General features: G+C 46.2%; 1 protein-coding gene across 2 annotated transcripts in view; it reads right to left on the bottom strand.

Moving 5' to 3' along the window:
- The window catches only part of LOC122908216 (minichromosome maintenance complex component 3 associated protein), a 51,257-nt gene that overhangs the window by 20,068 nt on the left and 6,262 nt on the right, over positions 1 to 24,927 (bottom strand). For both annotated transcript variants that reach the window (XM_044250757.1, XM_044250758.1), the window contains 12 exons: positions 23,537 to 23,727; positions 20,489 to 20,628; positions 18,468 to 18,665; positions 17,882 to 18,150; positions 16,722 to 16,884; positions 14,517 to 14,677; positions 13,440 to 13,681; positions 12,903 to 13,132; positions 11,683 to 11,783; positions 8,299 to 8,430; positions 7,812 to 7,925; positions 862 to 1,014 (listed from right to left, as the gene is read on the bottom strand). In XM_044250757.1, coding sequence (XP_044106692.1) covers positions 862 to 1,014; positions 7,812 to 7,925; positions 8,299 to 8,430; positions 11,683 to 11,783; positions 12,903 to 13,132; positions 13,440 to 13,681; positions 14,517 to 14,677; positions 16,722 to 16,884; positions 17,882 to 18,150; positions 18,468 to 18,665; positions 20,489 to 20,628; positions 23,537 to 23,727 — 2,094 coding nt within the window. The remainder of the gene's footprint in view (positions 1 to 861; positions 1,015 to 7,811; positions 7,926 to 8,298; positions 8,431 to 11,682; positions 11,784 to 12,902; positions 13,133 to 13,439; positions 13,682 to 14,516; positions 14,678 to 16,721; positions 16,885 to 17,881; positions 18,151 to 18,467; positions 18,666 to 20,488; positions 20,629 to 23,536; positions 23,728 to 24,927) is intronic.

The raw sequence follows: 24,927 nt of genomic DNA, 5'->3' as shown, positions 1-24,927 counted from the left end.
GGGGCCACTGACACCTGGAAGAGTTCAATATGCAGTGGTGGTTACAGGCCTCACCCGACCTCAAATGGAGTAAAGAAGGGTTGCCATGGAGGAGTCTGTCCTACCTACCACAAAAAAGGGCAGAAGGCTTCTGGATGGGTACTCGGCAGTTGCTTCTGAGGAGGAACATGGAGGTCCCTTGTGGAACAGAGACTCATTTCCCCCTCTACTCCCTTGTACATGGTTGAAACTTCAAGGTACACCGTTACTTATTTTAAATGAAATGATGAAATGAATCACCATACAACAAACATAGTACATACCCAGTTTAAAGATTAATGATAAATAAAACAACCACATACTTTCTTTCGTCCAGTTGAACAGCAGTGGCCATGACCAGCACTGGGCCCTACTCAATCACACCGGCTCTTGCTCCCGAACGTGAGCAGAGCACTACGCGAAGTTTCGTCATTTTCCTTTTCCTCACGGTTATACGGTTATACCACTATATATAAATCCGAAACAATCAATACTTTGAGTATACACCGTATGTTGTACACATTTCCCAAAGAATAGCTTTTTTCACAATAAATTATGTTTTAGAAATTCCTCCATGTGGGTGCATACAGCTGGAATCTGTTTGGCTTATTCACGGCCATCTCCCCGTGTCGAGAGCAGAAGTAAATGAGAGAAAGCACCTATAAATACTGGTCGAAATACAGAACAGCTCCCAATCTCATTCCTTACTTATCCCCTTGGCACCCCTCCATCAGGAAGGAGCGTCTTTCACGCGTGTATGTAACCGACTACCTCCGAAAGCATATTCTTGTCCAAGGCTCTCTCCACGAGCATCCATTTCATCTGTAAGGACAGAGGACTCACCGCTGGAGATACTTGCAGAAGCACTGAAGTTCCTGGAGGGTCTCCTTCGCAGTCTGGAAAATCTCTTCCCCAAGAAACAAGTCCACCAGGTGGGCACAGACATCCTCACTGCAACGGGCCATACGGACCTGCTGGTCTGTCTCCACTGCGCTCCTACAGAAGAGGGCGATCAGGATGGGGACACGGCACCCAGGCCCACACACACTGAGGGCTTGCCCTAAAAAATGGCAAGAGCCACATCCTTGCTATCGAAATGTAATTATGCCTCTGCCACAAGAGAAGCTCTCTGTCAAATAAATAAAATATTTTTTAGAAAAGAGAGAAGAAGCGTTAAGATTTTCATTTTACTTAACGTACAGACACCTGAAAAGTTAGAGAAAAAAAGAATGAAAGCGGTATGGGGTACTACGTTGTAAGTCCAACAGAACTGTTGCAAATAGTCAATAAATAAACCTTTATCTTAATAAAATAGTTTCAATTTTTAATTTTTAAATGACCAGTAAGAAAACTACAACACCTTCTCATCAGCGGTATCTGATGTTTGCAATAAGAAGTGTCTCAAGTACATGTAGACTGGCAGCCCATGTTTCACATGGCAATGGCCTCCAATAGACCAAATCTCTAAAAGAAGGTTTTTATGACAAAATTCTGTCAATGAAGGGAGCACAGAAAATATTATCAAATACATTTAGTCATAAAATCAAAGCAGCTTAAGCAAGCAAGATGTGTTTCCAGGGGCCATCCTTCATGGCAGGTGGAGACAGCCCTGGTGCTGAGCGGAAGCCCAGGTCTCCTGGGACTGTGGGAAAATACATTCGGCAAGGCCTAGCTCTTACGTATTTCCTACCACTCCTACCTGGAACTAAGAACAGATACCAATCCGCCGCTTACGAGGTCGCATGCTTATAGGAAACAGGGAAATAGCCTCCCATTTATTCAAAATGGAAAGAAACATTATTTAAGCAAAACGCTTCAGCCTGCCAGCTATGCCCTCCATCTGCCCTGGAATCTGTGCTCTCAACTTTCAAGGCTACCTCGGGGAGCATAAAGCACAAACACAGACTTCCCTGCACACTGAGCTTCTTTCTACCCTGAACCATGCAGGTAAAAACAATAAAGTTCTCAAGCGACCATCAACTTAACACAGACTACTAGACACGTGAGCTGTTATGTTATACAGGGTCCTGGGATCGAGCCCCACGTCAGGCTCCTGGCTCAGCGGGGAGCCTGCCTCTCCTTCCCCCCGACCGCCAATCCTCCTGCTTGTGCACGTGTGCGCTCGCTCACTCGCTCTCTCTCTCTCTCTCTCAAATGATAAAATCTTTAACAAAAAAACCTATAATAGATACACAAAAAATAAAGGAATCCAAGTATATTATTAATGAAAGTCACCAAACCACAACAGAGAAGTGAAGGAACAGAGAACGATTTCAAAAACAAAACAAACAAAAAAACCCAGAAAGCAAGCAATTAACAAAATGGCAATAAGCATATAACCACCTCCTACCAATAATTACTTTAAATATAAGTACTCTAATCAGAAGACACAGATGAGTGAAGGGATTAAAGAAACAAGATCCATCTACATGTTGCCTATAAGAGACTCACTTCAGACCTAAAAACATATAGATTGAAAAGTGAAGGGGTGCAAAACATACACCCTACAAATGCAAGTGGAAAAAAAAGCCGTATAAGCAATACTTACATCAGACAAAGTAGACTTTAAAACAAAGGCCAGAGCAAAAGACAAAAAAGTATATTACATAACGATAAAGGGAACAATCCAAAAAGAAGACGTAACAATTGTAAATATCCATACACGCAACATGGGAGCACCTAAACACAAAAAGCAAATATTAACATACATAAAAGGAGAAACTCACAGTAATACAGTAATGATAGAGGACTTTAAAATCACATTTACATCAATGGATAGATCAGACAGAAAATCAAGGAGGAATCAGTGAACAACACATGAGACCAGTTAGACCTAACAGATACACATGGAACATTTCATCCAAAACAGGAGAATACATATTCTTTAAGTGCACACTGAACATTCTCCAGGACAGATCACTTGTTAGGCCACAGAACAAGTCTCAATAAATTTCAGAAGACCAAAATCTTATCAAGCATCTCTTCCAAACACAACAGTATGAAACTAAAAGTCAATAACACGAAAAAATTTAGAAAGAACACAAACACATGACGGCTCCTTCCCCATTAAGCTACTAAACAATAAATGGGTCAACCAAGAAATCAAAAAAATGTTTAAAAAGTACATGGAGGGGCGCCAGGGTGGCTCAGTGGGTTAAGCCTCTGCCTTCGGCTCAGTTCATGGTCTCAGGGTCCTGGGATTGAGCTCCATGTGGGGCTCTCTGCCTGCCTCTCTGCCTACTTGTGAGCTCGCTCTCTGTCAAATAAATAATTAAATCTTTAAAAAAAAAAAAAAGTACAGGGTGCCTGGGTGGCTCAGTGGGTTAAGCCGCTGCCTTCGGCTCAGGTCATGATCTCAGGGTCATGGGATCGAGCCCGCATCGGGCTCTCTGCTCCGCGGGGAGCCTGCTTCCTCCTCTCCCTCTCTCTGCCTGCCTGTCTGTCTGCTTGTGATCTCTGTCTGTCAAATAAATAAATAAAATCTTTAAAAAAAAAAAAAGTACATGGAAACAAATGAAAATGAAAACACAATAGTCAAAATCTTCGGGATGCAGCTGTTCCAAGAGAGAACTTTATAATGACACAAGCCTACCTCAAGAAATAAGAAAAACCTCAAATGAACCACCTAACTTTACACCTAAAAAAAAGAACAAAGAAAACCCAAAGCTTGTAGAAGGAAAGAAGCAATAAAGATTAGAGCAGAAATAAATGAAACAGAGAGTTAAAAACAAAATAGGAAAAAAAAACAATAAAACCAAGATCTGGTTCTTTAAAAAGGTAAACAAAATTGATAAACCTTTGGTCAGACTCATCAAGAAAAAGAGAGAACTCGAATAAATAAAATCAGAAACGAAAGAGGAGACATAACAACTCACACCACAGAAATACAAAGGTTATAAGAAAATATTAAGAAAAATTATATGTCAACAAACTGGACAACCTAGAAGAAATAGATAAATTCCCAGAAACATATCATCCTCTAAAACTGCATCAGGAAGAAATAGAAAAATGAAGTATAATCAGTAATCAAAAAACTCCCAACAAACAAAAGTCCAAGACTAGACAGCTTCACAGGTAAATTCTATCAAATATGTAAATAAGAATTACTACCTATTTTTTCTCAAACTATTTCAAAAAAAGAAGAGAAAGGAAAACAGTCTATAAATATACAAACACTCATTCTACAAAGCCAGTATTATCCTGATTTAAAAAAAAAAAAAGACACTACAGAAAAAGAGAACTACAGGCCAATATCCCTGATGAACACATATGCAAAAAATCCTCAACAAAATATTAGCAAACTGAATTCAACAATACATTAAAAAAATAATTCACCACAGTCAAGTGGGATTTATTACAGGGATGCAAAAGCTAGTTCAATATGTGCAAATCAATATGACACACATTAACATGATCATCTCAACAAATGCTGAAAAAGCATTTGACAAAATACAACAGCCACTCATGATAAAAACCCTCAACAAAGTATGTTTAGAGGGAACACATTCCAACATAAGAAAGGCCATATATGAAAAACCCAGAGCAAACATCGTACTCAATGATGAAAAACTGAGAGTTTTTCCTCTAAGATCAATAACAGGTCAAGAATGCCACTCTTACCATTTTTTTCCCAATACTATACTGGAAGTCCCAACTACAGCAATGAGACAAGAAAAAGAAATAGACACCCAAACTGGTAAAAAAGAAGTAAAACCGTCAGTATTTGCAGATGAGTGATACTACATATAGAACACCCTGAAGACTCCACCAAAAAAACATCAGAACTGAGAACTAATAAATGAATTCAATAGTTTCAGGATACAAAATTAATACACAGAAATCTGCTACATTTCTATACACTAATAACAAAGTAGCCAAAGGAGAAATTCAGTAAACAATCCCATTTACAGTTGTACCAAAAAGAATAAAATGCCTAGGAATAAATTTAACCAAGGAAGCAAAAGACCTATACTCTGAAAACTATAAAACACTGATTAAAGAAACTGAAGATGACACAAATGAAAAGGTATTTCATGTTCCTGAGTCAGAAGAATTAATATTGTTAAAATGTTCATGCTACTCAAAGAAATAGAAAATATAATCCCTATCAAAATACCAACAGCATTTTTCACAGATGAAAAAAAAAAAAATAACACTAAAATTTGTAGGGAACCGCAAAGACCCTGAATAGTCAAAGCAATCTTGAGAAAGAATAACAAAGTTTTAAGTATCATAATCCCAAATTTCACAATACGCTACAGAACTACAGTATTCAAAATCGTATGGTACTGGCAGAAAAACAGATCCAGAGACTAACGGAATGGGACAGCGGGTCATACCTTCATGGTCAATTGTCTGTAAACAAAGGAGGAAGGAATATACAACGGAGAAAAGATGATTTTCAACAAAGGGAGTAGGGCAAACTGGATAGCTGCACGCATGGGAATGAAACGATGCTGAGCTATACCGCCTTCTCACACCACACACAAAAAGAAACTCGCAATGGGGCGCCCGGCTGGCTCAGTTGCTTAAGCCACTGCTTTCGGCTCAGGTCATGATCCTGGAGTCCCAGGACTGAGTCCCGCACCGGGCTCCCAGCTCCGTGGGGAGTCTGCTTCTCCCTTTGGCCTTCTCCCCTCTCATGTTCTCTCTCCCTCACTCTCTCTCTCAAATAAATAAAATTTTTTTTTAAAAAAGAGACTCGGGACACCTGGGTGGCTCAGTTGGTTAAGCCACTACCTTCCGCTTGGGTCAGGATCCCAGAGTCCTGGGATCGAGTCCCACATCGGACTCCTTGCTCAGCGGGGAGCCTGCTTTTCTCTATGCCTCTGCCTGCCACTCTGCCTGCTTGTGCGCGCTCTCTCTCTCTTTCTGACAAATAAATAAAATCTTTAAAAAAAAGAGAGAGACTCAAAATAGATTAAAGTTCTCAGTGTAAGAGCTGAAACCTTAACACTCCAAAAAGAAAACATAGGCAGTAACTCTCCTTCATCAGCCTTAGCAACATATTTATGGATGTGTCTCCTTAGACAAAGGAAACAAAAGCAAAAATAAACTACTAAGATTACACCAAAATAAAAAGCTTACGCACAGTGAAGGAAACTATCAGCAAGACAATAAGGCAACCCAGTGAACAGGAGAAGGTACCTGTAAATGATATATCCAATATGGGCTTAATATCCAAAATATATTAAGAACTTGCAGAACTCAACACCAAAAAACAAAACAAACAAACAAAAAAACCCACAAAAAAAACCTGATTAAAAACAGGCAGAGGACCTGAAAAGACATTTTTCCAAAGACATATATATGGCCAAAAAACATATGAAAAGATGCTCAACATCACTAATCATCAAGGAAATGTGAATTAAAACCATAAAGAGATACAACCTCAGTCAGAATGGCTGGAATCAAATAGACAAGAAATAATAATGTTGTCCAGGATGTGGAGAAAAGGGAACCCTCGTCTACTATTATTGGTGGGAATGTAAATTAGTACAACCATTGTGGAAAACAGTATGAAGTCTCCTTAAAAAATTATAACTTAAAACGGCATATGATCCAGTAATTCTACTTACTGGGTATTTGCCTACAGAAACTAAAAACCAATTTGAAAAGTTATATGCACCCTATGTTTATAACAGCATTATGTACAGTAGCCAAGATACAGAAGAAACTTAAGTGTCCACAGATACATAAATAAGTAAAAATATGTGGGGTGCCTGGGTGGCTCAGTGGGTTAAGCCGCTGCCTTCGGCTCAGGCCACGGTCTCAGGGTCCTGGGATCGAGTCCCGAATCGGGCTCTCTGCTCAGTGGAGAGCCTGCTCCCTCCTCTCTCTCTGCCTGCCTCTCTGTCTACTTGTGATCTCTGTCAAATAAATAAAGAATCTTTGAAAACAAGTAAATAAAAATGTGGTGTGTGCGTGTGCGTGTGTAACAGCCATCAAACAAGAATGAGATCTTGCTATTTGCAACAACATGGACGGACACAGAATAATGTGCTAAGGGAACTAAGACAGAAAAAGACAAATACCATATGAGTCTACTTACACATGGAATCTAAAAAACAGAACGAAAGAATAAAGAAGAACAGATTTTAAATCTAGAGAGCCGGTGGCTGCCAGAGCAGAGGTAGGTAGGGGGTAATGAGTGAAATAGATGAAGAGGATTAAGACACACCAATTTCCAGTCAAACACCAGGTAAGTCCCAGAGATGAAAAGTACAGCACAGGGAAGAGTGACTAATAAATACTGTAACAACATCACACGGTGACAGGTGGGGACTACACTAACCATGGTGAGCACTGAATAATTTATAGAACTTTCGAATAAATATGCTGTATACCGGAAACTAGTCCGATACTGCATGTAAATTACACTTCAATTTAAAAAAAGGAAGTTACTAAAATTCTTAAATGAGATACCTCAAAGAAATCTTTGAACATATGAAGCAACAGAAGAAATCTTCCACTTGAAAAAATCTAGCAGTAAATACCTCGGAGCATCGAAGACACCAGTGGATTATTTTGCTGACGGACACATGCCCACAGCCCGTGCAGGAACCACACGAGGCCCGGAGTGGAAGGGAGGCCCTCTCCGGAGGCGGCGCACACCCAAGAACAGGGATTACTGTGTCTTACTGCGTCTACTGTGTGGCCATTCGAAAGGTAAGTTCCTTGTCAAAGTGAAACACGGCGAGCCTGAACTGCACCAGGCTGGCCGCAGGGCCTCAGTAACCCGCTTCTCTCCCACCCCACGCCCTGGAACTGCAAGATCCCAGCCCTCCATTTACTTCAGCTCCTGGGAGCAGGTTTCCCTCACGCATTCTGTCACGACAAGTTCTGTCAGCTCTGTTGCCAGGCCCTGGCTCAGCTGAGTTAACACCAGTTCCCTCTCTCGTTTCAACCTGAGGGTAAAAGAAAAAAAGGGCACAAGGGTAATGTTTAAGACTGAGGTCAACACTCTCTCTGACCTCAAAAGTTGGGATCTGAGTCGTGCTGCCTCAGCCAGCAAGCCCACTCCTCTGATCCCAACAGACAAGCCGCACGGCCACGCACACGCCGGCTCCGCCGACCGCCACCCGTGCCCCCAGCAACAGCTGCTGCTCCCAAGGCGGGTGTGGCCCCAGACCCTCCACCCATGACCTGGGCTGCAGTGTAGGAGGGCGCTGGGTGAACCGGGGGGTCGGACGCCCGTGCAGTGGACACCGGCCAGAGCAGGCCAGGCCAGGGCGGGCTCTGTCCTGTGCCCGCACACTCTGACCTCACGCGCACGCTCACCTCTCCTCTTCCGCCTGCCGCCTCTCCTCCTCCTTGCGCTCCCTTTCCTTAGTCACTTCTTCCACTGCTATGTGCCTCAAAATGCCTGCGGTTGCAGCTGTTAATAGCTCCTCCATAGCAGCATTGGAAACGCTAGGCAGAGAAAAGGGGGTATCATTCCAAATAAATAAATAATAGGCAAGCAAGCCACATAACTAAACGTTAACATTGGCGAGAAAAAAATTGTATTTGGCTTTAACATAAAAATTAAGCTTATGTCTAAAACACACAAGCTATCAAAAGTGACTCATGTAGAAACAGAAAATCTGAATAGACCTATATATAACTTAAAAGATTGACTCAGTATTCAGAAACCCCTCCCAACAAAGAAAAGTCAAAAACCAAATGGCTTCACTGACAAATTGTATCAAACACTTAAGGAAGATCTAACACCAACCTTTGTCAAATGGTTCTAAAAATCTGAAGAGGAAAAGAGGAAGAAACACTTACAAACACTTTCTGTGAAGCCAGCATTGCCCTGAATGATACACTGATACCAAAACTAGACAAAGACACTGTAAGAAAACCACAGACCAAAATCCCTGAAGGATACTAATGTGGAAATCCTCAACAAAACACCAATAAACAAAAATTCAACAATATATTTAAAGGGTTATAGAAAATTACCAAGTGAGATTTACTGCTAGAATGCAAGGATAGTTCAACAAATGAAAAACAAGGTAAGACAAACATACAAATAAAATGAAGGGAAAAAAACTCGTATGATTATCCCAATTGATACAGAAAGAGCATCTAACAAAATTCAGCCCCATTTCATGATAAAAGCACTAAAAAAACTAGAAACAGAAAGAATTCTCTAAACATGATATAGCCTATATATGAAAAAACCACAGCTAAGATCATATTCACATGTGAAAGACTGAGAGCTTATCCTCTGAAGCCAGCAAAAAGACATGGATGACCTATTTGCTGCTTCTATTCAATACTACATTGGAAGTTAGAAAAATAACAAACATCCAAACTATAAGGGAAGAAAAAAATTATTATCTATTCACTGAGAACATGATCTGGTATACAGAAAATCCTAAGAATTCTGCTCAAAACCTATGGGAACTAACAAGTATAACAAGATTGAAATATAAGGATCAAAAAAAATCAGGGGTTCCTACGTAGCTCAGTTGGTTGTGGACACCGGCCTTTGGCTCAGACCATCTTCTCGGGGTCCTGGAATGGAGCCCCATTTCAGGCTACCTGCTCAGTGGGGAATCTGTTTCTCCCTCTGCCCCTCCCCACCACTGTCTCTCCCTCTCGAATCAATAAATAAAAATATTTGAAAAAAATTAGTATTTCTATATGCTAGCAATGAACATTCTAAAAGTGAAATTAAGCAAACAACTGGATTTAAAATAGCACTGAAAAGAATAAAGCAATTAGTAATAAACTTAACCAAGGAGATGAAAGACCTATACAGTGAAAAGCAGAAAACATTGCTGAGAGAAGGAGGACCTAAACAAATAGAAAGACAACCCATGTGGCTAGACTAGAAGACTTTTTATTTTAAGTAACATGGGGCTCAAATTCACAACCCCAAGATCAAGAGTCACATGATCTACCAACTGAGCCAGCCAGGCACCCCTAGTCTGGAAGACATAATGTTAAGATATCAGTACTATCCAAAGCATTCTACAGATTCAATGCAATCACTATCAAAATCCTAGAAGCATTTTGCAGAAACAGAAAAACTCATCCCAGAGGCATCTGGCTGGCTCAGTCAGTTAAGCGTCCAACTCTTGATTCCAGCTCAGGTAACATCATGATCTCATAGTCATGGATCCAGCTCCAGGGCAGTCTCTGCGCTGGACATGAAGCTTAAGATTCTCTCCCTCCCTCCCTCTACACCCCGCACCCCAGCTCACTCACTCTCAGGAAAAAACAAAAAAAAAAAAAAAAGAAAAACTCATCATAAAATTCATATGGAATTTTAAGGGACATCAAATAGTAGAACGATCTTGAAAAGGAGAAACAAAGTTGAAGGACTCGTGCCTCATGACGTCAACACTTACACAACTTACTACAAAACTAGGGCAATCAAAACAATGTGGTACTGGCATTAAAACAGACATATGGACCAACAGAGCAGAGTGGAGAGAATCCAGAAGGAAACCCTCATGTATATGACCAGCTGATTTCCAACAAGGGTGCCAAGACCATTCAAAGAGGAAAAGAAGGTAATTCCAAAGCACAAAGAATATATAAAAAGAATGGTGTTAAATCTTTATCGTATACATGAAAACAAAACAAACATAGATCAAAGACCTAAACTTAAGAGTTAAAACTATCATTTTCTTAGAAGAAAACACAGGAAAATACTCATAACTTTGGACTTGGCAGTTTCTTAAATATAAAGCCAGAAGTACAGGCAACAAAAGAAGAGTTAGATAAAACGGACTACATAAGATTTAAGACTTCTGTGTATCTAAGGACACTATCAAGAGAGTGAAAAGACAAATCAAACAGAAAAGACATTCCCAAACAGAATAGGAGTAATACCCAGAAACAGACAAACTCCTACAAACTCAACAACAAAAAACAATTCAAAGATGGGCAAAGGACTTGGAATATAGATTTCTCCAAAGAAGATACGTAAAAAGCACATGAGCACAAGAAAACAGGCTTAACATCATTAGTCATTAGGGAAACGCAAACCAAAACTACAAGATACCACTCGGCACTCGTTCTGATGACTCCTATAAAAAAACTTAAGGGCGCCTGGTGGCTGAGTCGGTTAAGCCTCTGCCTTGGGCTCAGGTCATGATCCCAGGGTCCTAGGATCAAGCCTCATATCGGGCTCCCTGCTGACTCCAGTATAAGAAAATCCATCAGACCTATCAATACAGTAGCCCTTTTGAGTCACCTACATTTATACAAATGCAATTATATTCTTAATCACTGTGTGATTTCATGTGTAATAGGGTTTTTAAAACGTGTTTGAAATCCTTAAAACACTCTGATTTACTAAATCAATTAGTAATTTGTTTAAGTCTTAGAAAAATTCTGATTATTAAATTTATTAAGATTACATCTTTACAATATTAGATAGAATCAGATATACGAAATTTATAACTGTCGTTTGAAATCTCCAAAGAAATTTCATTATACTATAAAATGCTTAACTTACAACTTTAATAACCCTAACATTGCTCAAAAAGCACACACAAACAGTCGCACCTGCCTAGAGGACAGGACCAAGAGTTAAGCCTGTACAAATGAGCAGCTGCGACCTCCTGTCCAAGGCTGACAGCAGCTCTCTAAGGAGAAACACGGGGGACAGGGAAAGCCCCCAGCAGGCCGACAGCTTCGGAGCAGGTGGGGCCCCGCACTCACCCCAGAGCTGTGGTCGCGAAGGCCGCCCCAGCGGCACCAACCTCCTCACAGTCCCTTTGAAGAACCTCCTGGATGAGCTCATCCACCACCTGAGCCAGGTCCTGAGGAGAGGACAGACGGGTCAGCGCGCCGCCAGCGAGAAACACTGCCCCGATGCGGACTGAGCTTAAAACCGAACAATCTAACCCTACAGCCTAACGGTACTGGAAACCTTCGCAGAACCCGAGACGGTCTCAGGGAGCATCCCCCGCCCCAAGACGAAAACATCCCTTCACAACCGCATCAGTGGACGCTGTTTGAGGGCATCTGACAGTCCTCGTGTGGCAATCGGCCACGCTGCGTCCGGAAAGGTTTCCCGCTACTGAACAGAGAGAAACCTTCTGGAAGAGGACAGCGCAAGCCTGCAGCCTGCTCGACACCGCCCCACGCTGCCCCCCACACCACATCAAACCCGGCCGGCTTCTCTAGCCGTCCTTCACCATCGCCTTGGGCTTCCTTCTCGCCCCAGCCCCTGCCCAAGCAGCAGGGTGGCGAGCCCGATCCCACAACCTATGTGGTAGACGGGCCCCGTTCAACCCCATCAGCGGGCACATAGTGCCACCTGGGGCCTCACATGTCCCCGGTCACAGGTCCGCTGGCTCGCCCACTGAGCCGTGCAGAACATCACCCAGAGCAGACACGTCGGCGGTGCCAGATGGCACTGGGACAGGAAGCGACAGAGTGCTGCTCTGGGGACAGCAACGCAGACGGGGGCTCAGCCCCAGCCCTGCCACCTGCAGCTAAGGGACTGCAGCCAGGGCCTCTCCCTAGACCCCCCGTGGGAGCCCACACAACACAGCCCACTCCGCAGGGCTGAGGGTGGCCCACAGAGACCCACGTGTCTGCAGAGCCGTCAGTGCAGAGCAGGACTTCCTTCAGCCCTCACGTCACGTCCACAAGAACCCTTCCACCTCCTCCAGAGTCCGAGCTCCAGCCCTTTCAAGCAGACACGGGCAACAAGCTAGGGGGCCTGGTGCGGGGCCTCCCAAAGCTCGGGGTGCCAGGCACCCCGTCAGAAGGACGAAGGCTCAAGCCACCCCGGCTGGCACTCAGAACGCTTGAAAGCCACAGCGCAAGCACCTCTGTGGGTTCGATCTACGGACAACGGGTCAGACTAGACATCAGACACTACTGGGGACACCTGCGCAACCCTTGGAGCCCTAATCTGGAAGATTCCTTACCGCATCAGAGTACGAAGGTGCAGGCCTCGAAGGAAGCAACTCGGGCTGTACAGGGGGCTGCATGGGGGGCTGCCCAGGGGGCTGGAAGAGGCCAGGCGCTATGCTCGGGGTCGGTGCCGGGACGTGAGGCAGAGAAGTTGGTGTGGGCGCGGCACTGGGAAGGGGCTGCTGGAGGAGAGCGGCTGGCGGTACCTCTGCCTCCGCCCCACACGCCTCTCCTTTCGCCCCACCTGGAAGGGAACAGGCAAGTGAGGACACTTAAGACAACCCCCAGGCACCCACAGTGACCCTCAGGGCTAGCCACCCTCCCGAGTGACGTCAGAGGGGACAAAGCGTGCTTCCCCCGTGGGAAGCGAGCACCGCGCCATCAGCGCCATCAGGGAGCCATTAGGGCCCCTCTTGAGGGGGAATATCTGAGCCCAGAGCAAATACCCAGCAAGCCCACCCCGACCCACAACATCAGCCAGACGCTCCTACCCCCGGAGAGGCTTCCTGGAGAGGCGAGGCTGCTTCCCGCACGCGACTGCAGCTTCTCACCTACTGTGTCCAAGCTGGGTCTCTGGGTGCCCACAGGCAGCTCTGCAGCCAGGCTCTCCCCAATGTACTTGTTCTGGGAGTTGAAGCTGCACACGGGGGTATGACGAGGGACGGGGGGCAGCGGCCCTCCATTCACGATCTCCCCGACCGACACAGTCAGCTTCCTGGTAATAAACACCGACTTCCTGGCCTTGGACAACCCCTCTGGTTCCAGGAACGAGGACCGGTTCAGCTCGACACAGCTACCCAGACCACAGAGAACCCAGAGAAGCGTTACATAGGCAAGAAGCCTACCTTCACCTTCTCAGCTCCCAGCAGCAATGCTGGGAGCCCCGTCCACATCACTGGGTCACCCCACTACCGTGTGTCAATGAAGAGGGAGACAGTAAAGGCTGATCTGGTGCCCCAGCCCACAGTACCCAAGCTGCCAGCCTGGACATTTCCTTGTGACATGGGAGCCTCCTGGCCTACTTGTACACAGCCAACAACACACACCTGCGTGCTCCCGTCTTATTCCAAAGCCACATGTGTCTGTGAGGGCTGGCCTGCAGGAAGCAGACAGGAAGGGGCTGGCAAGGAGTTAAGAGGAGGGAAGAGTCAGAGAAACAGCAATCTGGAGCAAGACACGGTGCACTTTATGGTGCCATTTACTGGGAGAGGGTCCAGGAGTTTCATCAGGTTCCAAGCAGCAGAGAAGCTCCTGGCCTGACCCACCAGTGCCTGTCTGGGCCACCAGAGGTGGGGCAGTGGTAGTCCCTGGCCTGCAGAAGCCATGTTCGAAAGAAAGAATAAGGAAGACCCTAACCTTTACCTTTAGTTTCTTCAGTAACTTGTGAAAAGCACTGATTTTGGAATGGCGAAGAAACGGGTCTGAAAGCAACCCGCTGGCAGTGTCTGATCAGGGCCTGCCCCCCCCACACTCGGAGCCTCGCCGTGTTCACCTGCACCGGGGAGGCGGCCTGCGGAGTAGGCCCTCTCTGGGGCCTGGCACGTAGATGGCACTTCCCAGCCCTTATCAGAATTCAAAGAGAAAAAACAGAGACAGAGAGAGGCCCCGCAGCCACCCTCTGCTCTTACCCATCAGAGACTGTGAGACCGTAGAAGTTCAGGAAGTCTGTGGCCTCTTCCCCGTCTCGGAACAGCAGCATGCGCACCACGCCGTCCAGGGGAAAGACCGTGGAGCGCTGCGTGCTCACAGTGTACGCGATGTTGAGCGCGCGGAGAGCATCTTTTCGGATCTGAAGAGAGAAGCCGTCACTGCAGCATTAAGGACCCAGTCTCCATGACCACGAAATGCCACCATGGGGGACAGGGTCCTGCTGTAGCTCAGTCCCGCTGGAAAGCAATCCAGTACTAAGAGGCCCAGGCTCAGCAATCGCCAGGGCATTTGCTCAGCAGAAGATGCTCCAAAATGCCAGTGACACAGTGGAACAGTCGGTCTCCACACACAGGACCGGTTAGGCCATGAAGGAAACCCTGGACGCTGGGGGGCTCAGTCGATTAAGTGTCTGCCTTCGGCTCAGGACACGACCCCAGGGTCCTGGGACTGAGGCCTGCATCAGGCTCCCTGCTCAGTGGGACGTCTGCTTCTCCCTCTGCCTGCCCCTCCCCTACTTGTGCGGCACATGCATGCTCTCTCTCTGACAAGTAAGCAAATCTTCAAACAAAACAAAGAAAGAAACCCTAGAAGACAAATCATCCATCAGCAGGACATGTGGAAGGTCTATTGCATACCATCCGTTCAACACAAAGCTCTACGATATTAAAAATCATCAGAGATGAAAGAATGCCACAGAAAAGTGCAGAAATTGCATGAAATTCCTAACAAGTGCTTTAAAAAAAGAAGACAGGAAAATGTTAACAAAACTTGCATGTGGGTGCCAGGACCCTGGGCGACCCCCTGCATCCTCCTGCAGTGTTAATTCTAACAGGATTTATGGAGAATTTACTTCTCACCTGGCATTGTTAATGTGGAGCACACAACAATGAACAAAGCAAAATCTCTGCCCCAGACCTGATGTGTTAGGGAGAGACCAACAATGAACAAAATGAACCTGTGAAATACACATTTAATGGTAACAGTGCAACAAAGGAAGGCAGAGGAGGGCAGGCAAGCGGGGCTGGGGGCCTCTGCCGAGGTGGCAGGCAAGCCAAGGCCTGAAGAAGGTGAGCACCATATGGCTCTGTGGGGATAGAGAGCAGCAGGGACAATAGCACATGCAAAGGCCCTGAGGCAGGACTGTGCTGGGGTTGGAGGGATAGGAAGCATCACAGCAGGTGGAGCTGAGCAAGGGAGCCTTTGGGCCCATGTCAAACACTTCGTTTCTCTAAAGCATTTAGATGTCCTTTTTGTTTCAAATTATTAAAACGGGCACAAATGGCTAACATTCTAAGAATATCACATAATCATTCTGAAAATAATAACTATCAGTTTTATTTACTGAATGTACAGAGTTCCCCAAATGGCACACTGTTAAAAACCTTTTAATTTGTTCCACAATGTCATTGCTGTTGGCAATTCTCAGATAGGACAAGGAACAAACTTGAAGACCCTCTGCCTCGGCTATGACCATGGGCTCAGTCACTGTTTACCAAAGGACCTGATGGGTGACCAAAGAAAAAAAACAACCTGAAGTCACTGAACCAGCTGACCAGGTCCTAAGACTCACCTCCGCCTCCACCCCGGCCGCCGCCTCCCTTGCAGCTGGACCCCTTGCAGCTGGGAGCAGCACAGTGCATGCGCTGTCAGGGGGCTGGGGCTAAAGACCGGACTGCGGGAATTCTGGGACCAGGCATTCAGACTCTTGCAAAGCACCAGGTTAGACCTGGTCTGCACGTCCTGAAGGTTTGCAACCCAGGGCACAGCACAGTACTCAACAAGGAGCAGGCCCTTCAGGTATTTATTGAAATGGATTCAGCATCATCAGGCTCACTCCCAAAATTTAGATTAATAACACTTAAGAATTTTTAAATCAGGGACCTTATATGTGCAAAATTTTATTTTTGGTTTGTTTCCAAGAAAATGATAGTGCTGAAACTAAAGTCCTATCATTCTAAAGACACTTCTCTGATCTGAACCTAGCAACAGTATTTTCCATCACATGGCCTCTTCCACCAGTGGTCCATGGTGCCAGACCCTGAGACCCAAGGTAATGCGGGCAGCCCCCTTGGGGACCTGCTGCAAGGCTTACACGAGAGCGAACTTGGAACTGCGAAAATAGCAAATACCAAAAGTAACGATCTGATTTCTTCCAATTCTTCAAGTATAGCTACGTTACTCACCTGATTAAAATAACAGTGTAAAAGACAAGCATTCAGGTAAGAAGCCGACCGGACCAGTTTGAAAAATCTCACAAAATTATTACTGTTCAATGCAGCAAAGGCCTGAACAGCAAATTTCACTTCGGAGGAATTTCTAACAGTAGGATGGAACTGCTGTACTTCTCTGTTAATTAAAGGAGACAAGAGGGTTAGAATTTTATTTTTTTTTCCTTTTCCATCTTTTTTAAGTAGGCTCCAGGCCCAGCATGGAGCCCAACAGGGGCCTTGAACTCATGACCCTGAGATCAAGAGCTAAGCTGAGATCAAGAGTTGGATGCTTAACTGACTGAGCCAGCCAGGCACCCTCAATTTTATTTTTAATTAGACAAAATGTCCATGAAAATAGATGTGACTTTAAAAAAACCTGAAGTTTAACCACCCTGAGAAAGAGGGACTCAGGATAACGTATGCCGTTCGACTCGGCTCGCGGACTTCGAGGCTGCCACGCTTGAGCTGGACTGGGAGAGCAGTGCTCTCTAAAAAGACGGTAAATAAACAAATGCAAGCAATAATCAATTTAAGAACTGATTATCAAAGAATTACTTTAATGCCAAATGACTGCCAGCTGTTTTTGATGGGGATGACATCTAAAAAGACAAAATTTAACTTTGTTTTGCTTTGTAAATGAACAGGGCTGACTGAATCACCAAGAGAGATGCCTGCTGGGGCGCCTGGGTGGCTCCGTCGACTCAGCCCCCGACTTGGTTTCAGCTTCATTCGTGATCGCAGGGCCACGAGGCTGAACCACGCGTGGGCTACCCGCTCGGTGGGGAGTCTGCTGGAGATTCTTTCTCCCCTCTGCCCCTCCCCCTGCTTGCATGCTTTCTCTCAAGAAAAAAATCTTTTTAAAAACTGGAGGGGCACCTGAGTGGCTCAGTATGTTAAACAATTGCCTTTGGCTCAGGTCGTGATCTCAGGGTCCTGGGAGAGAGCCCCACATCTGGCCCCCTGCCCAGCAGGGAGTCTGCTTCTCCCTCTCCTCTGCCCTCCCCCTGCTCATGTACACACTCTCTCTCATATAAATGAATTAAATCTTAAATAAATAAGTAAAGTCTTTAAAAAAAAAAACCAACCCTGCCTTTTCACACAGCTTAGACGAGCTTCTAAATCTGAAAATTTACCTTAGGATGTCCCCCTTGTTGAGATTGAGCAGAACATTGTACCCCTGGAACTCAGCTTCACTGGCGCAGAGCACGCCCTTGTTTCTCAGGTCCTGGTACATCTCCTTCAGACTCTGAAGGCACTTGGTCATGTTCTCGTTGTTGATCTTGGCATCAAAGGAGGACATGGGCTCCTCACACAGGAAGTGAGCACAGTGGATATGGAACCGGGTGCACTTCTCGATCAGAGACACCGTCACTGGGTCACACAAGTGCTGCTGTGTGATGTCCTGGCCACAAGCAAGACGGAGTATTACACACACACCCCTTCATACGTGCATCTTGTATACACGGATTTCACGCGTGCTATTTCCGTGCACTGGGAACAAACGATTAGAAGAATCACGATTACCTGAATTTCTCACGTGTCAATTTCAAACGAAGCCCATGAGGCACATTTTAACAGGACTTTGTAAGGATTTTAAATAACAGCATTTTGTACACAGATGAAACATAACTGAGTAAGTGAGTAAAATGAAAAGAAATCTTGCTTCAACTTTGGAATTCACACGCATTTTCTAATTTTCTGGTCAGAAGTGGCAGATACCTTCCGTATGCCCCGGGTGCGGTTCCACACGAAGTCGTACCAGTCCCGCAGGCTGCCCTCCTTCTGGTCCATGATCTGAGTCACCAAGTAGTCCATGGTCCTGCTGAGCACTGCTGAGGGCCGCAGCTCATGCGGAAGCGGTTCTTCCTGATCAGCGGAGGAGCGGCTGTACTCCTTCACAGCTGCCGCGTGGTCCACCTGAGGACACACAGTTGGGGCAAACAGCAGGGTGTCAGGTGCTGGGCCTTAAAATGAGGAGGAAAATCCCCCGCATACTCATACAACATCAATAACACAGAATATAATTTTAAAATGTAAAATTTCTGTTTGAAACTAATGATCAGGGACGCCTGGGTGGCTCAGTTGGTTAAGCAGCTGCCTTCGGCTCAGATCATGATCTCAGCGTCCTGGGATCGAGTCCCACATCGGGCTCCTTGCTCGGCAGGGAGCCTGCTTCTCCCTCTGCCTCTGCCTGCCTCTCTGTCTGCCTGTGCTCGCTCTCTCTCCCTCTCTCTCTGACAAATAAATAAGTAAAATCTAAAAAAAAAAAAAAAAAAGAAAAGAAAAGAAACTAATGATCAAAATTCGAAAGCAAATGAGAAGAGACTTGTTTCTGGTGAATACAACAAGGAGTGCAGAAGCAGAAGTAATGTCATGGGGGCCTGGCGGGCTCAGCCAGTGGAGCGTGAAACTCTTGATCTCGGGACTGTGAGTTCAGGCCCCACACTGGATGCAGAGATGACTTAAACACTTTAAAAAGAAAGAAGGAATGTAAGTAGAGATACACCTGCGTAGTTCCAAGGGCAGAGGTGTGACAGGTAAAGAACCCTGAAGCACTGTAACAGACTCCAGCCACACTCAGATACCAAAGTTAACTCTACACATACTAGAAAGGAAATGGAAACAGCAGCAGGGGCCTCACAGGGTCAGGAGAGCTGAGCACACAGGCCTGGAGCTGTCCCACCTGAAAAGGAGACTGAAGACATATGGTCAAGGACAGAAGCCCAGACATCTACAGGACTGAGCCCTGAGCATCCACTGCAAGCCAGCAGCACCGTCTCCTGGGGCAGGAGCCTCTGCTGTGATATCCTGCCCAGCTGGGGTTCCCCACACTGGGCAACTTAAAACCACAGCCATGGGGCACCCAGCTGGCTCAGTCCATGGAGCATGTGACTCTCGATGTCAGGGTTCTAAGCTCAAGCCACATGCTGGGTACACGTAGACATTAGTTAAAAATAAGATCTTTGTAAAAAAAAAAAAAACAACCACCAAGCAAGAGAGAAGGCTGCAAGCAAAATTAACGAAGAGAAAAAAGGATCTGAAATGATGCAGATTTCCTGGGGAACAATTTGGGAACACGCGTTGGCACACACATGTTCAGGAACCTGAAGAAAGGTCACACCCTCTAACGTAGTAACTTAATTCTTAGGACCTATCAGAAGAAAAAAATCTACATACCTTAGACTCATTACATACAATATGCCCAACAGAATTATTAATAAAATTTAAGTATCTAGTGATTGCAAAATGGGAAGTTTTGACAGAGCTACATAATCAATAATACGCTGTCATTTTTAAAATGCTGATAGAGTTTTTCAGAAAAGAAAAGGTAATAAAACTTATGTAAAAAGGATTCATACAGAATTGCACCTAGACCATAATCTCAACCAAGCAAAACACAAACAGGAAGAAAACTGTGAAAAGGAAAAAGAAATGAAAAGCAATTTTTAATCTGTGACACAAATCTGTATGTACAGCGAAGCCTCGAGTACCCTGGGGTCCAGTCAGCCTCTGCAAGTCCTCCACGCACGCCTCACAGCACCCGCCCTGTAACGTGGAAGTCCGTAGCAGCAGCCCTCTAAATCCCTGCCGCCCTCTAAAAAGGTAAATGCCCAAATCAAGTACTAATGTGTACCAGAATTACGAAGAATAAGCCCCCTCCTATATATCCCACCTCCACCCTGAAGATTACATAGGGACAGGGGCCTAGAGAGGAACCCCAGAGGGACACAGGGCTGCACCTGGTCAGTCCCTGGGACCACTTCAAACACGCTCAGCTGACTCCGGGTCTCCCGCATGTACCGCTCCTTTTCAGGACACATGTCTGGGCACGTCCCAACGAAAGTCCTCGCTTTGTCCAGGTCGGTTCTTTTCACCCGCGCTAAAGGACAAGTAAAAAGGAAGAACGAACCACACAGTTACTATGATGATAAAAGGAAAAACAGAACGAAAGGCAAACGCCACACACAAATGACAAAGAAAAGCACTAGGCCTAGAGAGAGGGAGGCATGGCCCATCACGTCAGGCACCAGGGCACCCGGAGGCCTCGTCGCCTCGCCACAGCCACAGGCCTGCACTCCATGACACGGGCGGGGCCGGGCGGCAGCAGACGTCACCGTCCATGGCTCCGCAGCGGCCTGACCAATCAGCAGTCATGCTGCGGTATGTTTGTTAAAAAGGTCAGTTTGCCGACTGTAAACCCCAAACACACTGGCTCTCTCACTCGGTACCCCGCTGCTTCCACTCCAGCCTGCTGGTGCTGGGGAGGGAATCACTTGCAAGAACACCTGCGAGAGCCTGGGTCCTGAGTAAACTAGTCTTACTGCCTACAGGGTTAAAGAGTTCCAAAAGTATCTTTTATGTGAGATGAACTACAACAACCTCAAGCTTAAAATACACACATTTTTATCTTGAAAAATTTCAGTATGTACTAATTTTATCTGGAATATAAAAGTCACCAGGTCAGTGACACGACGAACAGCTTTCACTACCATGTTAAGGAAGCACCGTGACGAGTCCACTTACTCACAGCTTCCAGAAAGAGTAAAATCCTACAGCTAAAATTTAATTTAAGAAAAACTTTGCAGGGGTTCCTGGATGCCTTAGTCACTGAAACGTCTGCCTTCAGGTCAGGTCATGATCCCAGGATCAAGCCCCATGTCCGGCTCCCTGCTGAGTGGGGCGTCTGCTTCTCCCTCTCCCTCCGCTGCTCCTCCCTGCTGAGTGGGGAGTCTGCTTCTCCCTCTCCCTCCGCTGCTCCTCCATGCTGAGTGGGGAGTCTGCTTCTCCCTCTCCCTCCGCTGCTCCTCCCTGCTGAGTGGGGAGTCTGCTTCTCCCTCTCCCTCCGCTGCTCCTCCATGCTGAGTGGGGAGTCTGCTTCTCCCTCTCCCTCCGCTGCTCCTCCCTGCTGAGTGGGGAGTCTGCTTCTCCCTCTCCCTCCGCTGCTCCTCCATGCTGAGTGGGGAGTCTGCTTCTCCCTCTCCCTCCGCTGCTCCTCCCTGCTGAGTGGGGAGTCTGCTTCTCCCTCCCCCTCCGCTGCTCCTCCCTGCTGAGTGGGGCGTCTGCTTCTCCCTCCCCCTCCGCTGCTCCTCCCTGCTGAGTGGGGCGTCTGCTTCTCCCTCCCCCTCCGCTGCTCCTCCCTGCTGAGTGGGGCGTCTGCTTCTCCCTCCCCCTCCGCTGCTCCCCTTCTCCATTTCTCTCTCGCGCTCGCGCGCTCTCTCAATTAAATAAATAAATAAAATCTTTTTTAAAAAATGTAAAAAAGTAAAAAACTTTGCAAAGAAAAGTACAAATACTTTCTCCTTTCATGTGTGATCATTGCACCTATTTTTTAAAAATCAACCAAATACTTCTTTTTTGAATAGGTCACATACACACACGAGTTATATTCCAAAGGTATAAAAATGTTAAAATGCCCCCACCCTGCACCTTGTTCCCTCTCTGATCGAGGTGAACAGACCCTTTCATCCTCCAAGACTACTTCGTGTCCCCAGAGGCAGGGACACTCATGTGTGCATGGACATGAACACGCGCCCCCCCCATGTATACACAAATGTAGCATCCTACATACTTCCACACTGTGATTTTCTACTTCATAATATATCTACATTTTTGTCCATAAAGAAACCCCAGTCTTCTCTCAGGCTGTTTACAATCTCGCTATGTGGATAGTCAATACCCAATCTTTGTCATCCAAACAACTTGTGTGTGAAACACGTGTGCCCACACCACACACACACACGTGTGGGACTGCCTGCAGGACAGATTCTGCACATGGGACGACGCTGAGTCAAAGGCACAGGCTTTCCTAAGGCTGAAAGGTACTGCCGACCTGCCCTCTTCGGTGGGGTGCAGCCATCCCCCGCCAGCTCAAGGACGCATCAGCATGGTGCGACAGGGGAGAGGCCCCCTCTGTGGGTATAACTGGCATTACTCTGTGTGGTGGCGTGAGCACCTTTCCGTTAAAAACCAATTCATGAGACAGTTGACCCTGGAACAACACAGGTCAGAACTACACAGGTCCACATACACACAGATTTTTCATGGTACCATCAGTGTGTTTTCTCTTCCTTACCATTTTAACAACACTTTCTTTTCTCTAGCTTAATTTATTATTGTAGGATATGAAACATCAACACACAAAATATGTGTCGAATGACTGTCACGAGTAAGTCACCAGTAGGCTATGAGCAGTTAAGTTTTTGGAGAGTCAATAGTTACTACGTGGCTTTTCGACTGCAAGGGCGTTGACGCCCCAAGACTTGTGCTGGTCAAGGTCAGGTGTACTTTCTTTTCTGTAACTCTTCTGACCGCCTACTTGTTTCTCTATTGGGCTGGTCTTTTTCACAATGATTTCCATGGTCCTTTCTGTATCAGGGAAATCAGGCCTTTGTGATAGGAGTTACAGATTTTTCCCCTTGGTTGACATTTCTTAAGTTTCATTTGTGTGGATTTCTGTCAAACCAAACATTTGAATTTTTGTTTAATATGTGCTTTCTGAGTGTCTAAAAATTGCCCTTTAAAATGTTTACTTTAGCATGAGATCAACAATTTATGGATTTTCTTCCAAAAATAAAATGAAAGATACACCTGCCTTCCAGTCCACGTCCACCACTCCCTTGGGAAACCAGTGCACAGCAAAGACTCCATGCGTTGTGCTGGAGGACCTAGGGTATCAATGACAGTGGGGCCCCATGGGCAGGGGATGCTCCCTCCTCCCAGGTCCTACAGTGACCTTATCATGACCGTAGCCAGGTCTCTGGACCGCTGCTGAGATGCACAGACCATACCTTGCCGCATGATTCTGTCCCTCTGGTCAAGCAGGCGGTACTTCTCCTCAGAAGTCTCAGCCACGGTGCCTATCAGGGTGCTAAGCGATGACACACATGGCCCGAGACCCTCAGAGCTCTCGGAGCCCGAGTCAAAAGTGTCCCCCTCGAACTGATGGGTCTTCAGAAGACTTGGCTTCTTCACTGGAGAGCTACAAAGAAAGGAACATACCAAGGGCCTTGTGGTCATCAGGCGCTTCTACCACTTCCACTTCGGAATACTTCCATCATTCAAGACTTTCTGCTCCTCCAAAACTGACAAGCTGCAGGCACGGACATGAGACATGCCTCGACCAGGCTAGTAATGAGCTGTTACTCTTTGTCATGTATGGATTTTAAAATACTCCATACTCTTTGGGTGCCTGGATGGCTCAGCTGGTTAGGCGTCTGCCTCGGCTCAGGTCACAATCCCAGGGTCCTGGGATCAAGCCCTGCATCAGGCTCCCTGCTCAGCGGAGAGTCTGCTTCTCCTTCTGCCCCTTTCCCCGCTCATGCACACTCCTCCACACTCTCTCTCTCATGCATGTGCAAAAATAAATAAAATCTTAAGAAAAAATACTTCATACTTTTTAAAAATGAGATGCGACCACTTAAACAGCTGAAATGAATATCTGTAGATTTCTATCTCCAAAAAATGAAATTCTGCTTGGGATAAAAAAAAGAAATACTTTAACGCCAGGAGGAAGTCACATGCCTACATGTTTTCACACGTCACTTCACCCCGGTAGAGGAATACACTAAACAGAAATGGGCAACGTCTCTGAGCTTCCCCACTTTCTGGCTGGCTTTCAACATTCGGGGAACTCTGATGTTGAAGAAGATAGGACTGGCTGGCGGGAAAGGAAAAAGCACAGACAAATCAGCAGCTACACTGCGAGCTGTGAAACGAACAGTGAGGAAACAGTACACTAACCAAAATGCATGAAGGGTCAAACAGAAGCACAGGGTGAGAAGGAGGTGGGGTCACGCGGGAAGGGGGGGCCTTTAGGAACAGAGTTCCACTCAGACGGGGAGGCCCCGTGCAGCACACAGCACGTGCCCGCTCCCACCTGCGAGCCAGACCCCCAGCTCCCCAGCCATCACGCAGCCCAGGGAGACCGGCTCACCGTAATACCCAGAATCTACATAAAGTCATACTGGAAACTGCTCCAAGGAGCTCCTAGGAATACCTGATTACAGCCTCCTCAGGGGAAAGCTGCTCCTTCTACACGACACACACCAGGTGCCAGGAGAAGTGCATGGGGCATGGGACTGAGCAAGACAAACGAGGAGCCCAGGGGCTCTGCCCAGCCGTCTCCCCCCTGCCCTTCCACCATGCCCTCCTCTCCCTGTCCCGGGGCCCCATTCCCCCT

The sequence above is a fragment of the Neovison vison genome, chromosome 6 (genome assembly GCF_020171115.1).
Source record: "Neovison vison isolate M4711 chromosome 6, ASM_NN_V1, whole genome shotgun sequence".
Lineage (NCBI taxonomy): Eukaryota > Metazoa > Chordata > Mammalia > Carnivora > Mustelidae > Neogale > Neogale vison.
The sequence above is the reverse complement of the archived record's forward strand: the minus strand, read 5'-3'. Positions and strand labels throughout refer to the sequence as shown.